The sequence below is a fragment of the Argiope bruennichi genome, chromosome 8, assembly GCF_947563725.1.
Source record: "Argiope bruennichi chromosome 8, qqArgBrue1.1, whole genome shotgun sequence".
Taxonomy (NCBI): domain Eukaryota; kingdom Metazoa; phylum Arthropoda; class Arachnida; order Araneae; family Araneidae; genus Argiope; species Argiope bruennichi.
Window position 1 is genome coordinate 65690627 of NC_079158.1, and position 25293 is coordinate 65715919.

Here is a 25293-nt window from a genome sequence, read left to right on the forward strand (position 1 = left end):
TTATTAGATCAATGTGATTAAATAAGAGGGTTTAATCAACTGCTATACATCATATTAATACAACAATGCTTTATGTATAATTTTTTAGGCTTGCTTTATATTCCACCTCCATGGCACAAAATTGGGGGAATATAAGAATGGCAATTAAAAAAAAAATGAAAGATAAGTGAAACGCTGTTTTGGTATTTACCTTGAGCGCTATTTTATATAGGTATGCCACTGATGGAGGCTATTTTAGATGGACCTCGTACATCTGAAGTGTTTGTGTCAGATGAGCCGTAATCTTACAATCCAAAATCCATCTCACACCAGTATGAGAACTTCGATGGCGATAAATTAATTACCAAACTCTCATATATGACATATGTTTGGCAAAATCGGCTGTTTAACCTGCTATCTTCCAATTTCGAAAGAGAGAAAAGATTTTTATATGAATTCCTCTATAAAATAAATAAAAATATTAAATATTATTTTCACTAACACATCAATAAAAAAATTGCCCAGTCATTTTCAAGAGCCTCTTAAGACGGTATCAACTTCATTGAGCTATTATATATATATATATATATATATATATATATATATGTTCAAATTTACGAATCCCCCCCCTCTGAGATTCAGTAGACACTGTTCCATAGTGTCAGCTGAAAAGTACGAAAAACTGTCAGTATTTTATGATTTTTGAATTTGTTTCATTAATACAATTTCAAATTCAGATTTTGAAAAAACATATTGCATTAATGTGAAATTGAATTACATATCCTAAAATGTAAGGTAATAGTAATAATTAGGTTTTAATAAATTAAGATTCATCATTAAATAGAAAGTAGTATATATCTAGCATTTTCGAATTTAATCGTACTATTCCAGACAGCAAACAAAAATCAAACCAACATTTCAACATCAATACGCGCCGCCATCAAAGTACAGAACCGATAAAGAGAAGATCTTGAATTGTTCTGATTGGTGTAGAAGGTCATGTGACGATTGAAAATCAGAAATTAAACTCGCCAAAGCGGTTCTTTTGGCGATTTAGCGTGATTCGTGACAGCGGAATTATGACTATAAATTTTATTTAGAAATGAAAGATGAAATAACTTATATTGCCTTTTAAAAGCAAATATGTGAAGAAATTAATAGAAAATCTTATCCCAAATCTTTTTTAAAAATCTGAAGAACCCGTGGGAATAATCCGCGCAATCATATCTTAACAATCAATTCGAGAAATATATCTTACCAAACCGAATGATATCAAATACCATTAAATTGGAAACATGTGCCATTCTATACTGTTGTTTACTCAGTTACTATCTTCCGAAAACATATCAGCGCAATCATTTTCTTGACCTTGCCATATAACTTTCAGCATTTCGTATAAGTTGTGCATCTTGGAAGCAGAGTAGTGACAAAGCTTCAAATTGCTGGATCTATGATTCGTCCCTAGTATTCTTGAAAAATTAATTTAAAGCATTCAAAAAATAATTTAACATCATGAAGTCAAAAATTGTTGAATGTGTGCCAAATTTCTCTGAGGGCCAAAATCAAGAAGTAAGATTTTGTGTCATTAATGTTGCAATTAAGTTTTTATGTACATTAATTAATGTACATAATTACATTAGTAATTCTGAAATACTTGTATCTGAAATAAGTGTAAGAAATAGAATTAAAAAGAATGTATTTTGCATGAATCTCAGTTGATTTTTTTTTTTTTGAGTCTGATATGTTAATTGAAAAAAATATTGGAAATTGTATTGATAATCATGTGTTCTTTATTAAAATAGGAAATATAAAAAAAATAAGCAATTTATCATAACAACATTAATTTCTTGTTTAGAAAGTATTCGGGCTTTCAATATAAAAAATAAATACTTATATAATTTATCAAATTATGCAACTGTTTAAAATTTATCTTGCATATGGTAAAATAATCAAGAATTTTTTGAACATTTATTTCAAGACTGGTTATTAAATGTGAATGGACAGTTTTATTTCCTTTTTTTTAAAGTTACATATAATTTGGGCAATTTTTTATGCTTGAGAAATTTATATTATAGCAAATTATATCTTTAATAATATATGATTAAATGAATGCTGCAAGTGAAGCATTAAAGGAGCTAATTTGTATAGTCTGTTGCTTTATTTGTATTGAGGAGATAAAATACTGATGTGGTTTTATCTGATGTAAACCTATTCCAAAAATTTGTATGATTTTTTGATATAATCTTACTTTAATAATAAAGTAATAATTTGCTATACAGAATTTAAAACTATACAATGTCAGAAATTTATTGAATAAAGGGATTATTTATTATGCATTTCCTTTTCTTATCTGAAAAAATAATGAATATTTCATCTGTAATTTTCTTTAATACAATTTCTGAATTAATTCTACCTTTATTTTAAATAAAATTGGTATATTTTTCTCTCTAAGATCATAGATGCCATATCAGCAGCTATTCGTTCTACAAATGGAGTTTCTTTACTTGATGTTGATCCTGGGCCTTCCACTAATAGAACAGTTTATACCTTTGTTGGAAACCCTGATGCAGTAATTGAAGGTGCATTAAATGCTGCTCGAGTTGCATTTAAACTTATTGACATGGCCAAGCATAAAGGTTTCAGTTTTTTTAATATAAATACATTTATTATTATTATTTATTATATATATTTTTGGTATAAAGCTTATTTAAGTAAATAATCTGGTCATACTGTTAATGAATACATATTAAAACTTAATATTTAATTTAAAAATTTTTAGCATTCTCTAAGAAAATTTTGGTATTTTCTAGGTAATCTATATTATTTTTCTTACATATTGAATGCAAAAGAAAAAAAAATCAAATTAGATTTTAGACTTTTATGAGGAAATAGTGAATACACAATGAAGAGAAAAAGCAAGTTAGAAAATAAATCTCATCATTACAAAAATCTCACTATAAGATATTATAAAAACAAAATGAATATGCTATTAAAAAATCAGTAAATAAATATTTATAAATGACCAGACACTCATAATGTATTTGGAAAAAAAGGTCACTGTTTCTTATCCTTTTTTAATTATGAATTTAATTAATTAGTACTTGGAATGAATAATTCAATGCATCAAATACTTGAGTGAAAAAAGTATGATATTGGATTATTATATTTGCCTTTTGTTGGTAATTCTAAGAATTATAGAAAAATTCATATTACAAAAGACATAATTTTGATGAATAAAACATTGATTGACATGTAGTATTTGGTCATGAAGTTGCACTTCTTATTCACTTCTTATTTTAACTTATTATTTACTTCTTATTTTAACTTATAAATAAAATATGTAGGCAATATGTTTGTAGAAAAATCTTAGGGATATTATTATATTTTTGGAGGATTCCAGAAATTCAAAATAATTTAATGACTATCATATCTTTATTGCATAAAATATAATTTTGAGGCTTTAAAAATTATTGTAATTTTTCAAATCTTTTTCTTCCTTAGAGATTTTGTGTGGCCTTTTTTAATTAAACAATTTTAAAATAATTTCTAAGATATTATCAGTGTATATATTTTAAAAGTGTATTGTTATTGATATTAGACATCTTCATTTATAATTTTTTGCTGTGATTCACATGACCACATAAGTCTCTTTCTCAAATCATATATTTCCATTTAGAAATTGTGTAAAAAAATCCTTTTAAGCATATTGACATCATTTTATATTACAAAAAACAGTTTAATAATATTCATAATAGAATATATTTTGGGATTTTAAATCATTCAAAGGGAAAAAAAAAGATGTTCTTTACTTTTAATAATAAATATACTTATTATTTAAAGGATAAAAGAATGACAATTATTAAATTTTTAAATAATATTTCTGCAAATTTTAGGAGAGCATCCTCGGTTAGGAGCTTTGGATGTATGCCCATTTATTCCAGTTCAGAATGTAGAAATGGAAGAATGCATTTTTTGTGCTAGAAAGTTTGCAGAAAAATTATCTGCAGAATTAAAAGTTCCAGGTATATAAAATTGCTTATTTTTTATAAATACAAAAGACAGTTATAAAACATATTTTTCATAAATTGTATTTTTATTCATTTTAGTCTATTTATATGGTTTTGCATCAGAACAAGAATATAGAAAAACAGTTCCTCAGATACGAGCTGGGGAATATGAAGGAATTCTTGAAAAGGTATTTCAGTGAGTATTGTAGTTTTCACAAGGCTGTTAAGTATCCCTCTGTTGTTTTTTTTCATTAATCATATATTTTTGTACATATCAAATATTTTGACATCACTTTATTGATTGATGTTTATTATATATCAATGCTACTTAAACTTTTTTTAAATCTAATTTTTTGTCTTTAAAAAATGCTACAAACTCAAAATGGAAAATAAATAAGGATATGAAATGTTAATCAAAGATAATTAATCAAATCCAATAGAAAATAGTTATTTAAAAAATTGCTAATGCCTTTTAAGTTAAGAATTTTTTTTCAATGATTTTTTTTTATTTTAAATGTTGACGAATGAAGAAAAGAACTACAGCTCCTTAAGAAATTTTTTCCTTCTAATATTTTTCTGCATGATCTTGAGTGAACTTTTGGGTTATAATTTTTGAAAACCCATTCTATTGAAATATCTCAACAGCAAGTTTTGTTTTTCTATCCTTAATGCTTTATTTGAAATTTCATTACCAACATAATTTTTTTTACTTATTTAAGCAGTAAAATTTATCAAAATGAGCAACAAAAAAAAAAAAGTAAAATTCGAATTAAAAAAAATAGTGTATACAAATTTATAAATACTTCTGCATTTGTAAAAAATATTTATAACCTATAATAGCTTCACATTTAGCTGTCACTAAATGTAACTATTTTTTATTTTAATGAAAGTCAATGTGGCAAAAAATACAAAATAGGAAAGTAGTTGTGTGGTAATAAGGAATTTATATATTTGTTTGAAACTATTTTTCAATTATTTAGTGTTTAAATAATTTGCTTAAGATTTTAAAAATCTATTGAAAAGGTCTAAATTAAAATGTTTTTTTTTTTTTAATGTCAAATGATTGTAAACAATCTGAACTTTTTAACTGTTTAAATAGTTGTTGCACTTTTCTTTTGAATTTTTTTTTTTCTCTTGCTGTTTCAATCCTTTTGATTACAGATTTGTTATAATAATGTTCAGAATTTCATCTTTTTGAAATTAGATTTGAGGAATGAGAACCTGGTTTGTTTTTTAAATACAAAATCTGATCATTTCATTTATGAAAAACAGCTCTCCTTTTTTTAATTCTTGAACCTTTCTTTTACTTTTATAAATGATAAAAAAAGATAAAATATTTTTTGTTACTTTCGTTTAACCATATGCATGCCATTAGTGAACTTTCAGCTTAAATGCATGGCATTGCCGAATTTTAGGCTCAATTGCAAGTCATTAGCAAACATAGTCAAATGATTAACACAACATCTTTGCTGATTAATTATTGGTTACAATAATTATGACATTTTTGATTATTTTTTTTGTTGATTAATTGCTGGCATACAGTTGATGTAAAAGTATATATATATTCTTGTGGTATAAATTGTAATTTTCATTGCATATAAATTTAATTATTTGCTGTTTGGAAGAATTCTAGTTAGCATGAATGGAATTTAAAATTCTTATGTTTGACATTAAAGGAATTGCTATTTGTTCAGAACTTATTCATGATATCATTTTAAATACATTTATTTGTGGGCCATATTTTTCCCTCTCTAATAATATAGAATACATTTTTTTTTTGTTAAAAATTTACCAATTCTAATGTATTTTTATTAGTATTATAAAAAAAAATTGCAATAAAGCGTTTACAAGTAAAAAGACATTTTACCAAATGCAGTATTTTATTTGGCATATAGAAATGACATCAAAGAAGAATCTTATTGCTAATTGATATTTGATTGATACTAATTGTGAAGAGAAATCATTTTAAATATTATTATTATCACATTTTGAGTATTATTGTTTTATTGCAATTTATCAAATTTTGTGTTTTTATATCTAATTCTTTTTTAAATTCATTCAAATATATTAATTAAGTGAATCTGTTCAATGAAAGAATCAATATTTAATATTTGTCTATAATTTTCAAAGTCAACAAGACAACACCATTCATGAATTTTAAACATCTGTGTTAAAAGTTTGATATATGTTCAGCCATTCCATGCTCTATATTCTTGAATTCATCGATTAAAAAAATTATTCTGTATACTAGAATAAAATTATGCTTTCTTCTGAGGATACAAATATGTAATTATGCTTTCTTCTGAGGATACAAACATGTAATTATGCTTTCTTTGTCAGAATTTTAAAGTATAAATGCTGGTGTGAAATAATACTTTTTTTTTTAGCACAATAAATGAAATGAAACTATGTTCCTCATTTATAACAACTAATAGAATACAAAATTAGTTAAAAAAAATTGCACTTTTTCCTGCTTGGTCTATTGAGAACTCACTGGAACTGCTCAGCTCGTAAAAAAATATTAAATTTGTTATAGAAAAGTGCAGTAATTTTTTATCATTTCATCTGCAAGATGTAATAATAATATCTTGGTTTTAGTTGTGCTATCTCCAAACTCTAATCAATAAAATAGTTTTTCAATTACCTCTATTTTTCCTGAATAGAATCATATATTGTAGGAAGATTAGTATACTTATAATTCTTTTTATTATTTTCTTCAGCATGTATAGCTTCAAAGAATTATTTGATGTTTTTGAAAGGTTAATGTTAAACACTTTCATAGAATTATGAAGAAAAAAATTTGTCTCTGCACATGAAATGTTATTCATGAACAGTTTTAAGTGATTTTATTTACTAATGTCAGCTCACTTTAATATTCAACGGTTTTGTATTCAAAGTGTATTCATTGAAATATATAATACATTGTATTACACATTTTAGATTGTGAAACCAGAATGGCATCCAGACTTCGGACCTGCTGAATTTGTTCCCAACTGGGGTGCAACAATGGCTGGTGCTAGGAAGTTTCTAATAGCTTATAATGTAAATGTACTTGGTACAAAAGAACAAGCACATCGGATTGCATTGGACATTCGAGAACAAGGACGAAGCAAAGAAGAGGTATCATTGAGAGAAAGTTTTGTATAAAATTCTATTAGATTTATTATTTTAGTGGTTTATTTTCTTTTTGATACATTGAGCAAATATTTGAATAATGTTGATTTTGTATTAGTAGAACATAATCAAGCATTCTCAACTATGTTTGAGTATTCAGCATTTTTTTAATTACTTAACATTTGTTAACTCTAATTTTTAAAATTAAATTATAAATGAATAAGCATTTATTTCACCTGCTTTTTTAAGCATATTATTAATATGATAATAATTTAATGATCAGAAAACTGATAAATATAAAATCAAGTTACAAAATTACAATTCTTTCTACTTTGAAAATATTGCATCACATTAATTAGCAGGTATAAATTGAATTGAGTTGTAATAAAAAATATTATTTTTTAATTCATAGTGATTTAGATGCTATAATTGTGAAAAGTTTGAAGGTAATGCAAAGCTACTGATAATAAATATTAGATATTTGTGATAAATATGAATATGTACATCTAAATTATGTAATTATACAATTTAATTTTATAACTACTATATAAATTTGTGCCTAAATTCTCATTATGAATATTATTTTTATTTCTGTTAGTTAAACTGTAATAGCAATGTATTTTGTTTATTATTTTTGTAAATTTTTCTGATGAAATTGTTTAAATAATATTGATTGCTTTAAGGCTTATTTTTGTTTCCCTACAGCCAGGAAAGCTAAAAAAATGCCAAGCAATTGGATGGTGGTTGGATGAAGCGAATATTGCACAAGTTTCTATTAATCTTACAGATCATGATGTGACTCCTATACATATTGCTTATGAGGAGGTAAGACTCCAGGCATAAAGAAAAAGGTTTTGAGTTTATTCTGAATTAGCAGCCTAAAAGAATTGTACTTAAAATTTTAGCCATGCCAATGGCTCTATATTTGTATAATTATAGTGTGAGAGAAAAAAACATTGCTTTGCTATGCATTGAAGTATAATGTGCCTTCGAACTAAGCTTTTTAAACTGTTTTCACTCATTAATTAAATTTAGATACCATCTAAGAAAGATTTTTTTTTTCCTTTCCTTTAAAACAAAACAGAAAAATGAATCTTTTATTAATGATAAGAAGATGGAAAGAATAACATTGGTTATGTTTATAATAAATTTTTTTAAGCAATCAAGCATTATAAATTGCTCAATTGCTTTCTTTTACCGACATTGCAAAATTTATCTAAAGTATTGATTATTCATCTTTCACAACCTCCTTATAATGAGGACCTCATAGTTTTGTTATTTATTGTGAAAGATTAGTTTCTTTCTTTTTTCTTGAAATATTCAGTATTTTATTGTTCTGCAATTTCTTTACTTTGCATGTTTTACTTATAATTAAAAACCATTGTTAGAAAAAAAAGTTTTTTTCAAGGCTATTATATGTTTTTATTAAAACGAATTTTTTTTAAGGTTTGTAAAGGTGCTAAAGACCTTAAATTGGCTGTGACTGGGTCTCAAATTGTTGGCATTGTTCCATTGAGGGCAATCCTACAAGTTGCTGATTTCTATATAAACAAGGAAAATCTCTTCGTGTTAGAGGAAGACCAAAAGATACATTTGGTATGTTAATGTATAATTATATAACTTTTTGTTATATGTTATAATACAATTTTATAATTCTTTATGTATATAAATAAATCATCAATTAATTTTAAACAATACAGGCAATCAACAGATTGGGTTTGAATTCATTGGGACCTTTCAACCCTAAAGAACGAATTATTGAATATATGCTTCCTGATGATGATAGTGGCTCCCTGGTAAACAAGAGTGTTCAAGATTTTGTGAAAACTGTGGCAGCTAGAACACCTGCTCCTGGTGGAGGTTCTGTAGCTGCTGCTGTAGCTGCTATGGTAATTTATTTTAATCTAGATTTTGATATTGCCAATATCTGTTTGAAAAAAAATTGATTTAAAAATCATTTAACTGGATGTAATTAATGAAATTATTCTAGTAAAATTTCATTAATTATACTATTAACTTATTTTGAATTGTATATATCTACGTGTAATTACATATACATACCTGTAATTTTAATTTATCTGTGTTCTGGAAGTAATTATTTTCTAAACACTTGAAATCAAACATAACTTTAACTTCTGAGTTGCACGAGTTTTTATTTCCCTATTAAATTTTAAAAGCATGACACACTCAAAATATTGTATCTGCATATTTCCTTCTAAAAATATATATGGTTAAACTCCTTCTCACTGCCTCTTTTTTTGTTTATGTTTTCTTATTTAGATTATTGTTTTCTACTGATAGATCTTACAAAAAATTTAATAATGGATAAAATTTGAATTTTTTCTATAATATAATAAAGAAAAACATTGTTATTAAAGAACTAAACATCTGCTTCTAAATTCATTTAAAAAAATGTTATATATGATATTATTAAAGTATGAAATTCTTTATGTCATAGAATAAATAGGTATTTTATGAAATGATTGATGATGATTTATCAGTTATTTTATGAAGTGCCTGATTATTCCCTTACTAAACTGAATAATTTCACTAGTTATTCTATACGATAACAAATTTCATATTTTAATGATAACATATATATATACACACACACACACACACACACACACACACACACACACACACACACACACACACACACACACACACACACACACTAGGGGTATCCAGGAACTAAGTTTCCTGGATACCCCTAGCAAATCACTCATACCCTAACAAATCACTCATTGCTTTCTGATGATTAACTTCACAAATTTGTCTGTGAATGGGAATTGGTTTTGTGTTCCTAGCATTAAAAAAGCAGATGACAGAACTTAACTTGCATGTGGCAGGATATTCAATTTTTTTTGAACATTTGAAATTCTGAACATGCAATTTATTTAATTGCTCTAGGATCTAAAAATAACTTCTACTATTTGCCAGCAAGTTAAAAAAAAAAAAAAACGCAAATGAATGTATGATATCTTGAGAGTCATGCTCATGTGGCAGAAATTAAAAACGGAACTTAGTTTCTGGACACCTCACATGTATAATATATCCAGAAATGCAGATTGCAGCATTTCTGGATATGAAGCAAATGAAGATTTTTTTCCTTTTTTTTTTTTAACTGATAAAGGAAATTAAAAAGAAAATTCAGATATTTATATAGTTTTTTTAACTTCGAATTACTTATTTAAATAGCTAAATTAAATAATGAGACAGAGTAAATGTTTTAAAGTGTAATATTTAAAAATTTTTATTACATTTATATTTAATAAATTTCCAAAAAAAAAGCTGTTATTTGTAAATCTATAACAATAGTCATTTCTGTGTTTAATTACATCAATAAGGCACACAAAAATTATTCACTAATTTTTATTATTATTATGTTTTTAAATATAGTTATGTTACTGAGACCAAGTATATATGTGAAAATTTCTTTTCATTTAATGTTTTTCTTTATATTCTTAATAGTCATATTTTTATAATGGCCATTGTTTTTATTATTGTAATGTAAATAATTATAAATTTAGCTATTATTTCAAAGACAGCAGTATTTTCTGCAAATAATGTGATCTTTCCCCCAAATTCTTCATTTATTTTTATTAGACATAAATTCCAAATATTTAAGAAATGAATTTCCTTGTGGCAAAGCATAAAACACAAATTTATCCCTCCAGTTTGTGATATTTGATAAACTATACTTTATCTTAAAATAATTTGCAATTTATCTATATCGGTCTAAACTCTCAGCATTGAAAAACATTGTTCCAAAATTAATAAATAAATATGTACAAATAATAATAGTATATCCATTTTTTTGTGAAGAATATTATAATTATAATATTGTTTAAAATTTATTTTAATCTTTGATTTCAATTCTGAAATATTTTGAAATGAGCAATTGTCAATAAAAACTTTTGTGTGCCATTTGTTTTATAAAAATATTTAGCGATTTAATTTTTTTTTTAAATCTTCAACAGGATTTAATGGCTCTTTGTATTGAAATATAAGACATTATTCACTTAGCTGGGGTTTTTCCCCCCAATTTCCTAATGTGATGATTATGGCCATGGCTTTTTATAGAGTTCTTATTAGGTTTTGTCTTTTTGTTGTTATTGTAGGGTTCTGCTTTATCCTGCATGGTGGGACAAATGACTTATGGAAAACGTCAGTGGGAAAGGTATGATTCACAGATGCGAAGAATCATTCCTGTTATGCATGAGGCTATGAAGGAATTGCTTTCTGTCATTGATGCAGACACAAATGCATTTAATGATTACATGGTAAGAAATCACAGTACTCTCTGTAATATATTTACAATTATCAAATTTTCTTTAATTAATAAACTTAATCTACATTTTGTTTAATAACTTTGTGAAACTTCATGGTCATTGGAAAAATCGAGTTTTAAATTCAGTTTCATATCATTCACAAAAGGATTAAAAGATAATTGGAAAATGCTAGAATGGAAAAAACTTGCAGGAAAATTTTGATTTCCTATCCACCTCCCTTCTTTTTGTTTAGCTTTTGCGAACAAAAAAAAAAATGAATGACACAATAAAAAAACAATAGTTTTTTAGATCATTTTGTTCTGTGTTTAGATAGTTATGTTGAACATTGGTTTGTTATAAATGATTTTATATCATTAAAATAGTAAATCTGTTTTTTAACTATTTAGTATTTGATAAAATTCAAATATCTGTTAAATTTTGCATTTGAAATGTTTTTTATCAAATGTTTTTGTTTAGTGTATTATAGCTTATCTATTTTTCATTTAGTTTAAATCTTTTTAGGCTGCTTTGAAACTACCAAAGGAAACTCCAGAAGATATTGTAATGTAAGTTAAATTATGCAACTACTAATTGAAATATATCATTCATGATCCTTTGTGGAAATTAGTCCTTTTTGAGATTTGTACTTCAATTTCTCTGTTTTTTTCTTACATTTCATAGGAGAGAAACAGCATTGGAAGCTGGTCTGAAAAAAGCTATATCGGTGCCAATGTCTGTTGCTAAAGCTGTGAGCAAATTGTGGGATTCTTTAAAAGAATTGGCTACAATAGCTAATTTTGGAACAAAGTCTGACCTACAGGTATGTATTATTGTTTATATATCATATAGGGTTTTTTTTTTTCAGTTTTCATGTTATTTTTTAGTATTACTATAATAAATATTTGAGAAGCGTATACACAAATCACCTTTTAGTATATATATTTTACACATTTTTGAAAATTCTTGTAATAAATTTATTTATTTATTTAGAATAACTTTTTTGTATTTTGTTCTCATGCTATTTTAATATTTTTCTATTTGAGAAGCAGTTTTTTTTTTCTCCTCTTTTATGAATATTTTTATCTCTTAAAGATATTTATTCTCAAGTTTTAAAAATGAAATTACACAACTGTAATTCTTTCATATTCTGCTATTTAAATATTGCTGTGTTCTTCCTTTCATATTGCTGTGTTGTGTGTATTTATTATATATAACTACTATAAATTAAAAAATTATTATATTCAAAATGCAGTTATAAATATGTTATGATGTGACTGAAAAACTTATTTTCTTCTTTCTTTTTTTAAAAACAGTATCAATATTATGGAAAGTTCATTTCAAATTCTTCATATGGAATTTCATTCTCCAAAATTTTTGAAGTTGTTTTGTATGATAATTTCTAACTTTGCTGTCAGGGGAAAAAAAAAAAAAAAAAAAAAAAGTTCATATACAAATTTTATTGAAGTTTTGTTGAAAGTGAATATCTTTTTTCTTGCAAGAAATAATATCTTCTATTTGCATAAATTATTATATTTAAGCTCATGTATATGTTTTGGAAAAGAATATGTTGCTTTTATAAGATTGAATTACAGGTCTAAATATCACAAATTGTTTGTAATTCTAAAACTTTCCATTCCTATTCCATCATCTTATATGTAAATTTTTGCTTTCATAAAACAAAAGCATGAATTTGGGACATAAACTTTCCTAATTTTAAATATGTTTTTGCTACTTATTAAGAGATTTTAGATTTTTTTAATACCATACATTTACATTTATTGTCTGTTAAACAAACCAGCAGTTTCCTTTTAATCAAGTATTTTTTAATTGGTGTACTTGTATGGCATTGCTAAAGAACAACAACAAAAAAAAAAATTCATGGTCCCCCCCCCCCTTTTTTTTTAATCAGAAAATTCTTCTTATAACCCCAAAGTTGAGATATAAAAAATGAAACATTAATTAAAACTAAAAATAATTCAATTTAGAAAATTTTGATGTTTTTTTGAGGTAGGATGTTTCTTGCTGTTCTCTCCCCCCCCCCTTTTTTTTTGTAAATATTGAAGAATTGTGACCTAAGTTCTTTTTTTTAATGTGACTTGACTCACAGTTTACAAAGTATGGCTTGAATACATTTAATTTTAGGACTTCCTTAATAATTTGAATTTTACTGGTTGATGATAAGCTTTTATTGCTATTTTTATTTATTGTGATTATTGAATCTCATTTGGTACTGACTTTAGATTAATGAATATTGTTAGAAGTAAAATCATTAATTTATTTTTCCAATTTTGATGTTCTTTTCTATTAACTTTTTCATTGATTGTGATTGATAGACTTATAGGTTTAAGTTGTCCATGTTTTTTTTCTTCTTCTTTTTTTATGTAGTCAAATGTTTTAATTCTATTATAAAAGTTGATTTTTTTTTCTCTACTTTGTAGATATTATTTAAAGATCTGTAAAGTTGTTGTGAGACACTTTATAGAGATCATATTGTATGAAATGCATTGTAGATTATTGTAAATCATGTAAGTTTTTAAGTCATTTTGTTTTTTTAGGTTGGTGTAAAGTGCTTAGAAACTGGAGTTTTAGGTGCCTATTATAATGTCATTATTAATGCTGAAGGTATTAAAGATGAAAAATATAAAAATGGAGTAAGTTTTTATTTACTAAAGAAAAATTATTGTAATCAATTCCGGTGTTTTTTGTAAAATTTGATTTTAACATAAAAAAGATTTGAACATACAAAACTTGCAGAAATATTTCACTTTCTTGTTTTCCTGCAGAGACAAATACAGATTAATATTTTAGGAAGGTCATGCTCAAGAATATGGTTTTGGGTAAAAAAAAATTCTAGAAGGGTTTGTGGATTAATAAAAAGTACAAAACCGGCTATGAAGATTTCATTTAGAATAATTGTGCCATTATATGGCTCATGAGTTTATTTTGCATGCATATTTTAAACTTTAGCTAGTTAATTTCAAAGAAAAAAAAATATTAGTTAGCAAATCATTACTGAAATCTTCCATGATTGCCAACCATCAATGTTAACTTTACTCCAAGCTTTGACAACATAATACTCTGTCACTAGTAATAATAAAGATGATTGTGTGTGTGTTAGTGTTCTACAAGTCATATTGTTTGACTTAAAGTTATCCAACTTGGCATATATATATATAATATGTATGTATGTATTGTTATTTCTTAATCTAATTTACGTCTTAATTAATTTCCTAATTTTTATCTTAATTTAGCACATATTAATTTCATTCTAAAAGGTTCTCTTAATTTCTGATCCAATTCTCACTTTTTTATTTAATAAATTTTACATGCAGTCCATAAAATTGCTCATTTTAGTAGGTTGTCTCTCTCAGAGCGAAGGGATAAAAGTCCTTAATATATAACACATTCTTTTAAAGATACCTAGATTTCCCTTTCCTAAGAGTACATGTGTCAACGAAATCCCTATCAAAATGCCATAGTAAAATGATTGAAGGAAAAATTTTGGTCTCTTTTGCACTTGTATCACGATGTAAACTGGTATCAGTTTTATCATCGTCTCTTTTCTAACTATACTTACCGTCTGGCTGTTTTGCTCTTGTATCGCGATGTAGACTGCTGAATCTTATCGTTTCTTCCTTGTACATAATATGCCTCCTATGATGAAATCCTGTGATCAAAGTTAAAATTTCAAAAGTTTCTTCTATTTGGCCACGCTACTGCTAAAATATGTTTACATCTGTGTGTGTATATATATATATATATATACTTGAAGGTGTGGGAATGTATACCTTTGAGCCATTTTTTAAACTCTTAATTAATAAAAAATTAATTGAAATTTTTTAATGTTTTTCTAAAATAACATAAAAATATTGCAGCACAAAAATTATTTTTGCATCATTTTAAAGTTAAAAATTATCTTTTCAATACTAATTTTTAATATGTACAATTTTTTAAAAAGATTTTGGCAATTAATTTTTTTTTTTTTTTTTTTTTTCTAATTTCCAACAATATATTACATTTTTGAATTGCCGAAAGCTAAAGAAAAAAGATTTTGTTTAATATATGTGTTGTTTACAAGATGAGTAACAATGTGAAATTATAATACTGCAAAAATTATAAGACAGATGAACCACATTTTTAATAGCTCTATGATGTCATGGAACTTGTCTCCATTAGAAAGTTTCATACAATGAATAAATCATAAAAAATTTTTTTAACAAACTCAGTTTTAATATCAGACTATTTAGCAAACATGGCATTTTATTGATATGAAGTCTTAAATGATTGAAATGAAATTAAATATAACTAATAACTTAGGTGAACCAGATGGTTGTTAAAAACGACTAATATATAATGTGTAGATTTTCTCTACTACTAATAAAAATTAATGTATGTGTGTGTGCATTGACAGTCTACAGGCCAGACCATTTGATTACAACTATGAAATTAGCCATACATAAATTTTGCAAGGTGTTTCTTAGAGCAAGCTTTAAAAAAAATTTTACTAGAAAATTAATTATTTAAAAATTAGACAGAATTTTGGTGTTTTCCTGGATAACTTCCAAAAGTATTAAATATTGCATAAAAATAAATTTCATATTATTTAAAAATTTAAATCTTTATATATATGTATATATTAAAGTAACCATAGAGCCTTTTCCCTTCTCTTAACACTATTCTAAAAAATTGTCAGAAAAGAGCTTATTAAAATTGGATTAATGGTTATTTTAACTTCTGTTTTCTTTTAATTATTAAATAATATTTAATTTTTTTAGTTATTTTTTGCTTTTGGGATTTTGAAAATTTTTCAATTGGGAAAAAAGGATTTTCAATGCTAAAAATTTACAGTGCTGTTTTTTAGAAAGTTTATCATAGTAGTTAAAATTATTCATAATATTTTTGAAAATAATTATTTATAAGAATCTGTTTTTACAAAAAAAATCTCTATTAGCCTGCATGCTTTGTTTATTTTTTTAATTAATTCCTTATTTCTGCTTTAAATTATATGTAAAAATATTGTTAAGAATTATCACCTAAATGTATATTTTTAAATAATCTCAATGAATCAATCAGAATGTATATTTCAGCTAAAAACTTATTGCAAATTTTCTGTATTATGGCTTATTTAAAAATTTCTAAAATTTGTTTTTTTATGATTTAATTTCAAATTAATTAAGAAAACTATAGAATTATAACATCATGCCTTTCTTATATTTTTTACAGATTTTAAATGAAATAGAAGAGTATCGCACTTTGGCTGAAAAAGGCTGTCAAGAAACTTTGTTGATTTTACAAGAAAGAAGAGCATGAATATGACTGATTATTCAAATAACCATGCACATCATTTATATTGAAGTTATATTTTAAGAGTATATATTTTGTTTTCATGTTTATATTTTAAAATGTTTTGTAATCTAAGGTTGTAATTTTAAATATTTTACTTTTTTTTTTTTTTTTTTGCTCTTATAATTATTTTATCATTGTAAATATATCGTCATTAATTTTATATTTTAATATCAATATTGATCTTTTAAAATTTCAAAATTTGAAATTAATTACCTCTTTTTTTTTTTTTTTACATAAATATAATTTTGTAATTAAAATCAAATGCCTTGCTTCGGTTAAACTAGCACAAGAAAGTGTTCATGTGCCAATAATATATCTGAAGGGTTTATATTGAGTAATATAATCCCTGAATGCTTCCAATACCATTGTAAAAAATTTTTATTTTTCTGTTTTGACTTAGATGATGCATAATTCTCCCAATGTCAACTCAGACAATTTTTGCTAGAAAAAATTATGCATTTATTTTAACTATATGAATTGTTTTTCCTCTATGTGAATAGAGAAATAATGTTACTAATGTTGAACAGAAGAAGTAAATTTATTTTCGTAAAATAATTTTTTTTTTGTTGAAAAATTTCTGAGTTTTCATAATAAAACAGTTTGGGGAATTTTCATGAGAATCATATGTCTAACAATGCAATATTAAAGCAACTCATTTCTAAAATGCTGCATTTTGAATTTTATTGGAAAGACTATTTTTTTTTTTTTCAATTGTCTTTTAAGTTATGAGATGAAATAATATCATTAAAAAAATACCAGATTTTTATATATACTGTTATTTACAAAATTGTGTTTATATTTTGAACTAAAGCCTAAATTATTTCAGCCCATTTAACTTTAGATGGATTTTTTATTAAATATTTTTTAATTAGCTTTTCAACATCATTTTCTACATTGTGAGTGTTTCCTTTTATTTAATCATTAAATCAGTTAAACTTTTCAATTATAATTTACCTTGCTTTCATGAAGAAAAAAGAATAAAATGTAAGGAAAATTTTTATTTATAGCAAACGGCAAGTAATGAATGAAATAAAATCAGTGTAAAGCAACTATTTAGGGGATTAAAAAATTATCATAAGTACAAAAAATTATTTCACTAATTTTCTAAAAGTAATACTTTTTTTTATGATTTTCCATTATATTAATGAATTTTTTTACAAGAATGTAAAAAATGATGTTATATATTATTCATTCAATCAAATATTTTCTTTATTTTTTGATTAAAAGTTCTGTATTTATTAATTAAAATTTTTAATAAAGATTGAATGTAATAGTTCCTTAATCACTGTAGAATATAAAGGAATGATCTCTTTTGGGAATGTTTTGTGATTTGCCTAGACAAAGTACTTTTTTTTTATATAGAAATATCAGAAAGGTAACAATATTATTTGAAAACCTTTCTGATAAGAGAGCTTATTTCATTCATAATTTTTTTAGGTATAGCATCATTTGCTTTATGTTTTGTATGTTCTATACAATTTATAAGAAGAAGAGTATCCATCTAGTGGCACTGAAAACAACCTAACTGCAACATTTTTGCAAAATAATAATCACACACTACGCTCAATTTATTTCACATTGATGCTCAAAAATTTGTTATGCTATTCAAGCAGAAAATTTCACCATGTGTGATACTCAAACTTTTTATATCTGAGATTATTCACTTCAACAACAAGTATTAATGGTAGTTTTGAAAACTGTTTTAAATTACTTTATTGTTTTATGAATATGGCATGAATTTTTAGAAATAATAATCTTTTTAAAATATTAATATTATTTATATCGATTTTCATTTTTAAAGCATATGGTTTGTTTTAAAAATGCTTTATAGTTTTTATATATTTTGCTAAAATAAGCCTTAAATACTTGCTTATTTTTACAAATTATCATTTTTATAACTTCTTCCTTGCATTCTCATTCTCAGAATTCATTTATGATTTATAACATTATATTTTTAACAATTTGAGGGAAAAGAAAGAATGAGGGAAAAAAACAGTTTGCTTTGGAAAATTTGAGCTACAAATTAGCTGTAGAAGTAATTATCTTAGCTTTTTTCTCAGATATAGTTGATCTATCTCAACAATTATAGATATAGTTCTCACTACTTAATTATTAAGATATTTCTAGGTTACATCACAGATATAAATACAATTTGTAAAATTTTAAATAAATGGTTTACAGTATGTAGATTTGTACTACATTTATTCAGAAAATATTCTTATGATATATAATAAAGCAATGTTTATATATATATCATGGGACATATAATCGAAATTTTAATAAATAATGTTGATAATTTTAAATCTAATTCTATTATAGTATCAATTCATTTAAAAACAATAATTTTAAAGTTTTTTAGTTCTAGTATATTATTATTATATTTTAGTACTATTATTGGAAATAGTAATTAAACATTTATCATAACAGATCATACAGTCATTGTATGTAATAAGTATTAATTATATATATATTATTCAATTTATATGCATGCAGATAAGCAGTTAATTATAAAGAATTATCAATCATTATCTGATATTGTGTTTGTCAGTGAGAATTAAATACAAAACAGTAAATTGAATTAATTTCATTAAATTTTTTTAAATTCATGAAAATTTTAGCAAACAAAGTTTGTTGTTTTTGAAGAAGTCCATAGAATCATTAAAGAAAAGTGGAAGAAATTCTTTATTATCACTTAAGTTAGCATCGATTAATTTATCTCTTTTAATTTATCGATTGTAAATAATTCAGAAGTGGTATCAAATCATTGAAAATGACTTTTGCTTTCAGGCCACTCATGTCTTCTTCAATGCCAACAATGATGTACTTTACTTGTACAATGGTTATGTATTAGGATGAGTTGGAGCTTTGAAAAATATAATTGATGTATAAATGATGCTTTACTGTAGATTGCAGTGCTCAGTTATCAATTAAAGTTTTAACCGTTTCTTTATGCGAACAAGATTTTTAAAATATTCAGTTATAAATCATAAAATAGTAGTTATTATGTGATAAAATTAATTATAATAGAAATCAGCTAGCTTATATGTGTTTACAATAAATTTCTAATGATTAACAATTTTTTTGAGATACTGGTATTAGGTTGACTCTGATCTATAAATATTGAAACTTTTCTATATCTGGTATTGAAACTTATACCTTTTTCTTATAAATTATTGATTATTTTATGAAAGGTAATAAGTAGTATCAAATGTACAATTTACCAGAGCAAATCTTTTATGCAAAAAAGAAGAAAAGAAAAGAAAAAAAAATTTGTATTTTTTTGCCTATAAATAAATTACCATTTACAAATTTTTAGAGCAATTTGTAAAAATAGTCGAACATAAAAGTTAAGATGAAAATTAATTCATTTTCTTGAAAGAAATTTGTTTAATTGTTATTCTTTAACTCAAAAATTAGTTTATTCAAAACTTAAGCTGAAATGAAGGACGTTTTGAGCTAGTTTCAAAAAATCTTGTGTGCTTTAATTTCATTGTCGAAAATAAAAGAAATTCCAATAATTATATTTTTTAATCCACTTATATGATTGGAAATTTAGCATTGATAAAAAGTGTTATAAAATAATTTGTGTTTTACTGCATCTTTTTTTTAGCAATAAAAACATAAAATTTTGATTTTTATTTAAATCTGATGTGTATTTGATGTTTATTTAAATCTGAAGTTAACAAAAACAGTGGCCAATATTTCTCTCTTTTCTTTTCTTTTTTTTTCATTTTTTGACAATCAAAAATTTAGGTTTTCTTATTAATTTATTTTTTTAGTGGCAACTTATTAACAAGAGAATTGGAGATTATGAAATATACTTTTCAAATGTAATTCTGTATATAGAATTATGTTTTCCGGCAGAAACAGTATTCTAACTACAGTAAACTCACTGTTATATGCAGTATTTATTCGCATGCCAACTGTAAATACTCAGCAATATGGCCAAAAGAAAAAAATACAGGCAGATACAAAATTATTTTTGGCCATTTTTATTTTATAGTAGGACTGTGAGTATATAATAGGACTACACATACAGGTATGACATAATAAGCAATAGATTGATGTTTTTTTCCAAAAAAAAAATATCCACTAATTATTTTAAAACAATTCTTTTCTAATTTGTGATTGAAGTTTTCTTTAATAATTTTTTGTAAGTAACAATAGCTGATGATAGGGAGTTCAAATAACTACTTTCTTTATTCCAATAGGAGAAATATTGAAACTGTTGAAATTTATATCAAGTTTTGTTAAAAAAAATGTGTTTAGAAAAATGGTATAGTATCTGTAATTTATCGGAATTTCAGATAATCTTCAATCTCAACAATGCACTGATTTGTCAATTAGTTATTTTAATAATATGTATAAATATGTTTCTATATCATTTTTTGTTTGTTACTCATTTCCACCTGTTTGGAAATGCTCATTCATTCTTTATTGGAAGCACAATCTGTTCTAAGTTTTACTATGCTGTTTAGTATAATGACATCCTGCCAATCACAGCTCATTTCCCATTTAAATATTAAGTTCACATTGAACACATTAAGTACACTGCACAAACTTCTTAATCTCAATTATTAGATTTTAACATTAGAAAAGAAATTTTAGGAATTTCAATATGATTCCTAATCTATGTGACTTATTTTGTTCTAATTTTTATACTGTATATGTTTTATAGTTCAGTGAAACCGTTTTTATTTCTAGGACTGCCATTATCTCGACATTCACTTAAGAATCAAAATATATAATATCGCTTGTCAATCATGAGTAATGGCTGTCGCTTTCCATAGAATTTTAACTTGATAGTCACAATGTTGTATGTGCTCAACTTAGAACAGGTCCATTACATAGAATATGTGTATAAGTGCCTTCCCTTCCCAAATATAAGAATTTTCAGGTTTTATAGAGATAGCATTAAAGCTTTCTTTAATGTTTTACTTAAAAATATTCCAAATCACACAAGTGAAAAAAATTCGTAGTTCCATATTTAGTCTTTATAAATGGAGTGGAGTCAATTCAAGTTTGTGTGATATACATTGTTCACATTGCCAACTGAATTTTATAATGTAGCTGCAGCTTGAAATCTTAATAATAATAATTAAAAAAATCTTTTTCTTTGTGTTTTCTTATTATAAGAACAAGAATTATATTATTTCTTAGGGTAGTCACTTCCCACCATTATTTCCTCTTTTATCTCTTGATTAGTCTTTTTGAATATCGTCCACCAATCCTATGTATCAATTTGTTCAAACAAAAAAATTATTTCTTTTGAATATATAGAAAAGATAAAAATATTCATTCGACGAGTTCTGTGTTCCTGAAAGGTATTGAATGTTTTCTTCTTCAATACCAGGTTCTTCTGTCTCTTTATTTGCACCTCAAATTGGTCTGTCATGCACTCTCAGTGTATGTAAACCATAGTTTGGAAACCTCTGCCCTGAGAATTGATTTCTTTTTGTTGTTGTTTTATTAATTAATAATTAATTTTAATGTTTTTATATGTGTTAATATTATATGAATTATTATTCTAATCCAAATCTTCATGATATTTACTGAATGCATAGTATATTTAGTTAGTTATACTTCAGTTTTAAAGATTTTTTTTAACTTAATAAACAGGTACACAATCTGTTTTTTTCTTTTTTTTTAGAACAACCTGTTCATTTTTAAAAGAATACATTATAATGCAAGATTATTTGATAAAAACTTATAAACTATCATTGTATAACAATCAAGTTTGCATTTACGTTGCAAGAACCAAACAATTTTTTCACTAAAAGTGTTAAAGCAGAGACAAAGCATTTTGTAAAATGTTAGATGACAGTTGTGAATATTTTAAAATAGCTTTATTTCTCAATTGAATTGACTCCATTAACTTGTATGTGAATAGTCTTCCATGATATTTCTTTCAAATTTCAAGTATTGTGCCTATTTTAAGCAGACTCCCATACCATTGTAATTTATTCCGTTGTGCATAATAGCAATAGTTTTTACTGAACTCTTAATAGGTCAGTGGGCTCTTTTTGTAGGCAGCTGTTGAATCTTATATTAGAGCTAATTATTTGCACATATAAATTTATTGTTCTTTTATACTACCATGATTTTTTTTTTTAACTTGAGAAACTGTTTATATGCAATATTGGAATTATGTAGAATAAAAGCAATAATAATTTCTGCATTTATCTGTAAATCATTGATTGAAATTACTCTGAACTATAATTTTACTTAGTGTTTAATGTTTTTGTTTAAATATGTAATGAAACTAAATAAACAATATGAAAATAAATGTATTAGATTGAATTTATTGTGAATTGAATCAAATGGAATTAACTTTTCTTGACAATAATTTTGAACAACATTAAAAGCATTTTTAAATGTATTTTTGCAGGTAACATTTGTTATTGCTAGTCATCATTTATAATTACCTGTGATTTTATTAATAAAATTACTGAAATTTCAAACTGTATATGCTAATTATTTAAACCAAATTCTTGAAAAAATTTTTAAAAAGTCAATTCCGATTTTTTTTTTTACATATTTTTAATGCTGAAATTCGATACATGTAATATCCATATTTAGCTTTAAAAAAACTTTTTATTCAATTTCATATTTTGTTTGAATATAGTTTGAAAGAAAACCATATTAAATTCTCATTTTATGTGTATGCACTTTCATATAAATCAATGATCTATATCAAAATTAATTTAAAAAAATATTATAATGAAATAAAACAATAATTTTCCTATAATGACTGCTCTAAAAATTTTTAAAAAATATTCGGTATTGTATTAATTTTAATATGATTCTAAATAGTGGAGATGAGGCCCTAACTTTATGATTCAAGTTTAAATGTATATTATATAGATTATTGGAAGATATTGTTTTTTATATGATTAAATGAAAATATTACATTCCATTAAAAAAAAACATTAAGAGATAACTGTTTGAAATAGTCTAAAATTACAAATTGTGATCCTTATCAAAAATCTATATTTAAAAAATATTATGATGAAATGCTTCTTTTGAATCATTGACAATCATTTATAACTGCAGATATATATTTGATATATTCATGAATCATGATATATATAATGTATATGAATCATGAATATTTGTGTATTCTATTTTTGTGACAAAGGAGGAAAAAAATGGAAAATGTATAATAAAAAATTTTCTGAATCATTTTTTAAGGATATAATAAAGATATTTTGTTTTATCCAAATAAATTTAGATATTGTTCACACACACAAAAAAAATTCTTTAACATTAAGAAACAATTTTATGTATATTGCAATTAATTGTTGTTTTTTTTTTTCCCCCTCAAGAGTTTGTTAAAATTCAGTTTTATGTTGTTTTTATTATGTGATAACATTTGATCAGCTAATTATTAATTTTAATAAAATGATTGAATACATACATATAAATGAATGAATTGACGAAAGTCAAGATCAGCTAAAGCGAGTAGACGGTGGAGATTCGCAGACATTTGGGAGACAGATAATCGTATGAGATCTCTCCTCCAGTGGAGTTCTTTGTGCTGATCGATATGCTGTGTGTGTGCTGCTGTATATTGTAAGTGCAGTTTTTGTGCACATTCGGATGTGTTTTTCTATTCATGTGCTATGTTTACATGGTGAATAAACGTTTTTCTTTGTTATTGAGACTATTGGATTATTTCGCCATACACCCACTGCACCAACCCGTCGATTTTACGGATTTCCGGAATTTACTGTAGCATTTGTTGTCAGATGTAGGATAGTGGTTTTGAAGTGTATAGTGTTGACAAGATTTCAGGCGAAGATATCTGAGAACGTTGATCTGATTTTGTTTCTACTTGACTTAAAGAAAGGACAAGAGAAAATGCTGTAGGAAATTCGGGTTGAACAAGAAAAAATGCTCGAGATAATTCTGTTTGGACTAGAGGAAATAACAGATGTAAGAGATAAAGATGTCTGAAGAGTGAAAAAATGCGGTCAAGTTACGGCAGGAGAGATTGAGGAAGTAAACGATAAGAGCCAAGTCCAAGAAGTAAAAACGAAGTTCAAAGAGTGATCACCATCATCGAAAAGGGAGTTAGTGAACTAGAATGCAATAAAGAGAGACATGTACCGAGAGAGTGTCGTTTGTATAAAAGTCAACTTACAGCCATCTTGTTGTGCAAAGGCTGTGCTTTCCGATTGATGAAGGATTGAGATGTGAGAACTAAGTGCAAGATCATCAACTGCACTTAATGATGGAAAAAATTGACGCTATTTGTCTGTTTCTGATTGTGGCATCCCGTATTCGATGAGGTAGACACCGGAACTAATGCATCGTGATTTGGTCCAGAAGTTGAAGGGAAAGCCTGTTTATAAGTCGCTTGATATTTTCTTGCAGATTATTACTGGTGGAATCTGCGCGACTTGAATCGCTTATTCCCGAGTTGTCAGCTTGAATTGCCTTGGCCTTGCTGTGGATCTAAAGAAGAATGTGATGAGAACAATAGATGAAAAACATTCTATGTTTCCAAAGAGTTCACACCGTCGCCAGCGAACCTTTCATGCAAAGGCTTTTTATACGAACCGAGTACCGAG

General features: G+C 25.2%; 1 protein-coding gene across 1 annotated transcript; it reads left to right on the forward strand.

Moving 5' to 3' along the window:
* Nucleotides 1-1036: 1036 nt before the first annotated feature.
* On the forward strand, nucleotides 1037-18887 carry LOC129981881 (formimidoyltransferase-cyclodeaminase-like). The gene is made up of 13 exons (XM_056092920.1): nucleotides 1037-1548; nucleotides 2432-2615; nucleotides 3873-4001; nucleotides 4086-4174; nucleotides 6927-7106; nucleotides 7806-7925; nucleotides 8547-8696; nucleotides 8801-8989; nucleotides 11225-11386; nucleotides 11897-11940; nucleotides 12056-12194; nucleotides 13930-14025; nucleotides 16598-18887. The coding sequence occupies exons 1-13, from the start codon at nucleotides 1492-1494 to the stop codon at nucleotides 16682-16684; spliced, it is 1626 nt and encodes a 541-aa protein (XP_055948895.1). The 5' UTR covers nucleotides 1037-1491; the 3' UTR covers nucleotides 16685-18887.
* Nucleotides 18888-25293: the final 6406 nt, after the last annotated feature.

Coding starts and splice junctions, on each gene's coding strand:
- LOC129981881 (XM_056092920.1), top strand. CDS start 1,492: ATGAAGTCAAAAATTGTTGAATGTGTGCCAAATTTCTCTGAGGGCCAA. Junction 8,697..8,800: donor AAGACCAAAAGATACATTTG/GTATGTTAATGT, acceptor TAAACAATACAG/GCAATCAACAGATTGGGTTT. Junction 12,195..13,929: donor GAACAAAGTCTGACCTACAG/GTATGTATTATT, acceptor TTGTTTTTTTAG/GTTGGTGTAAAGTGCTTAGA.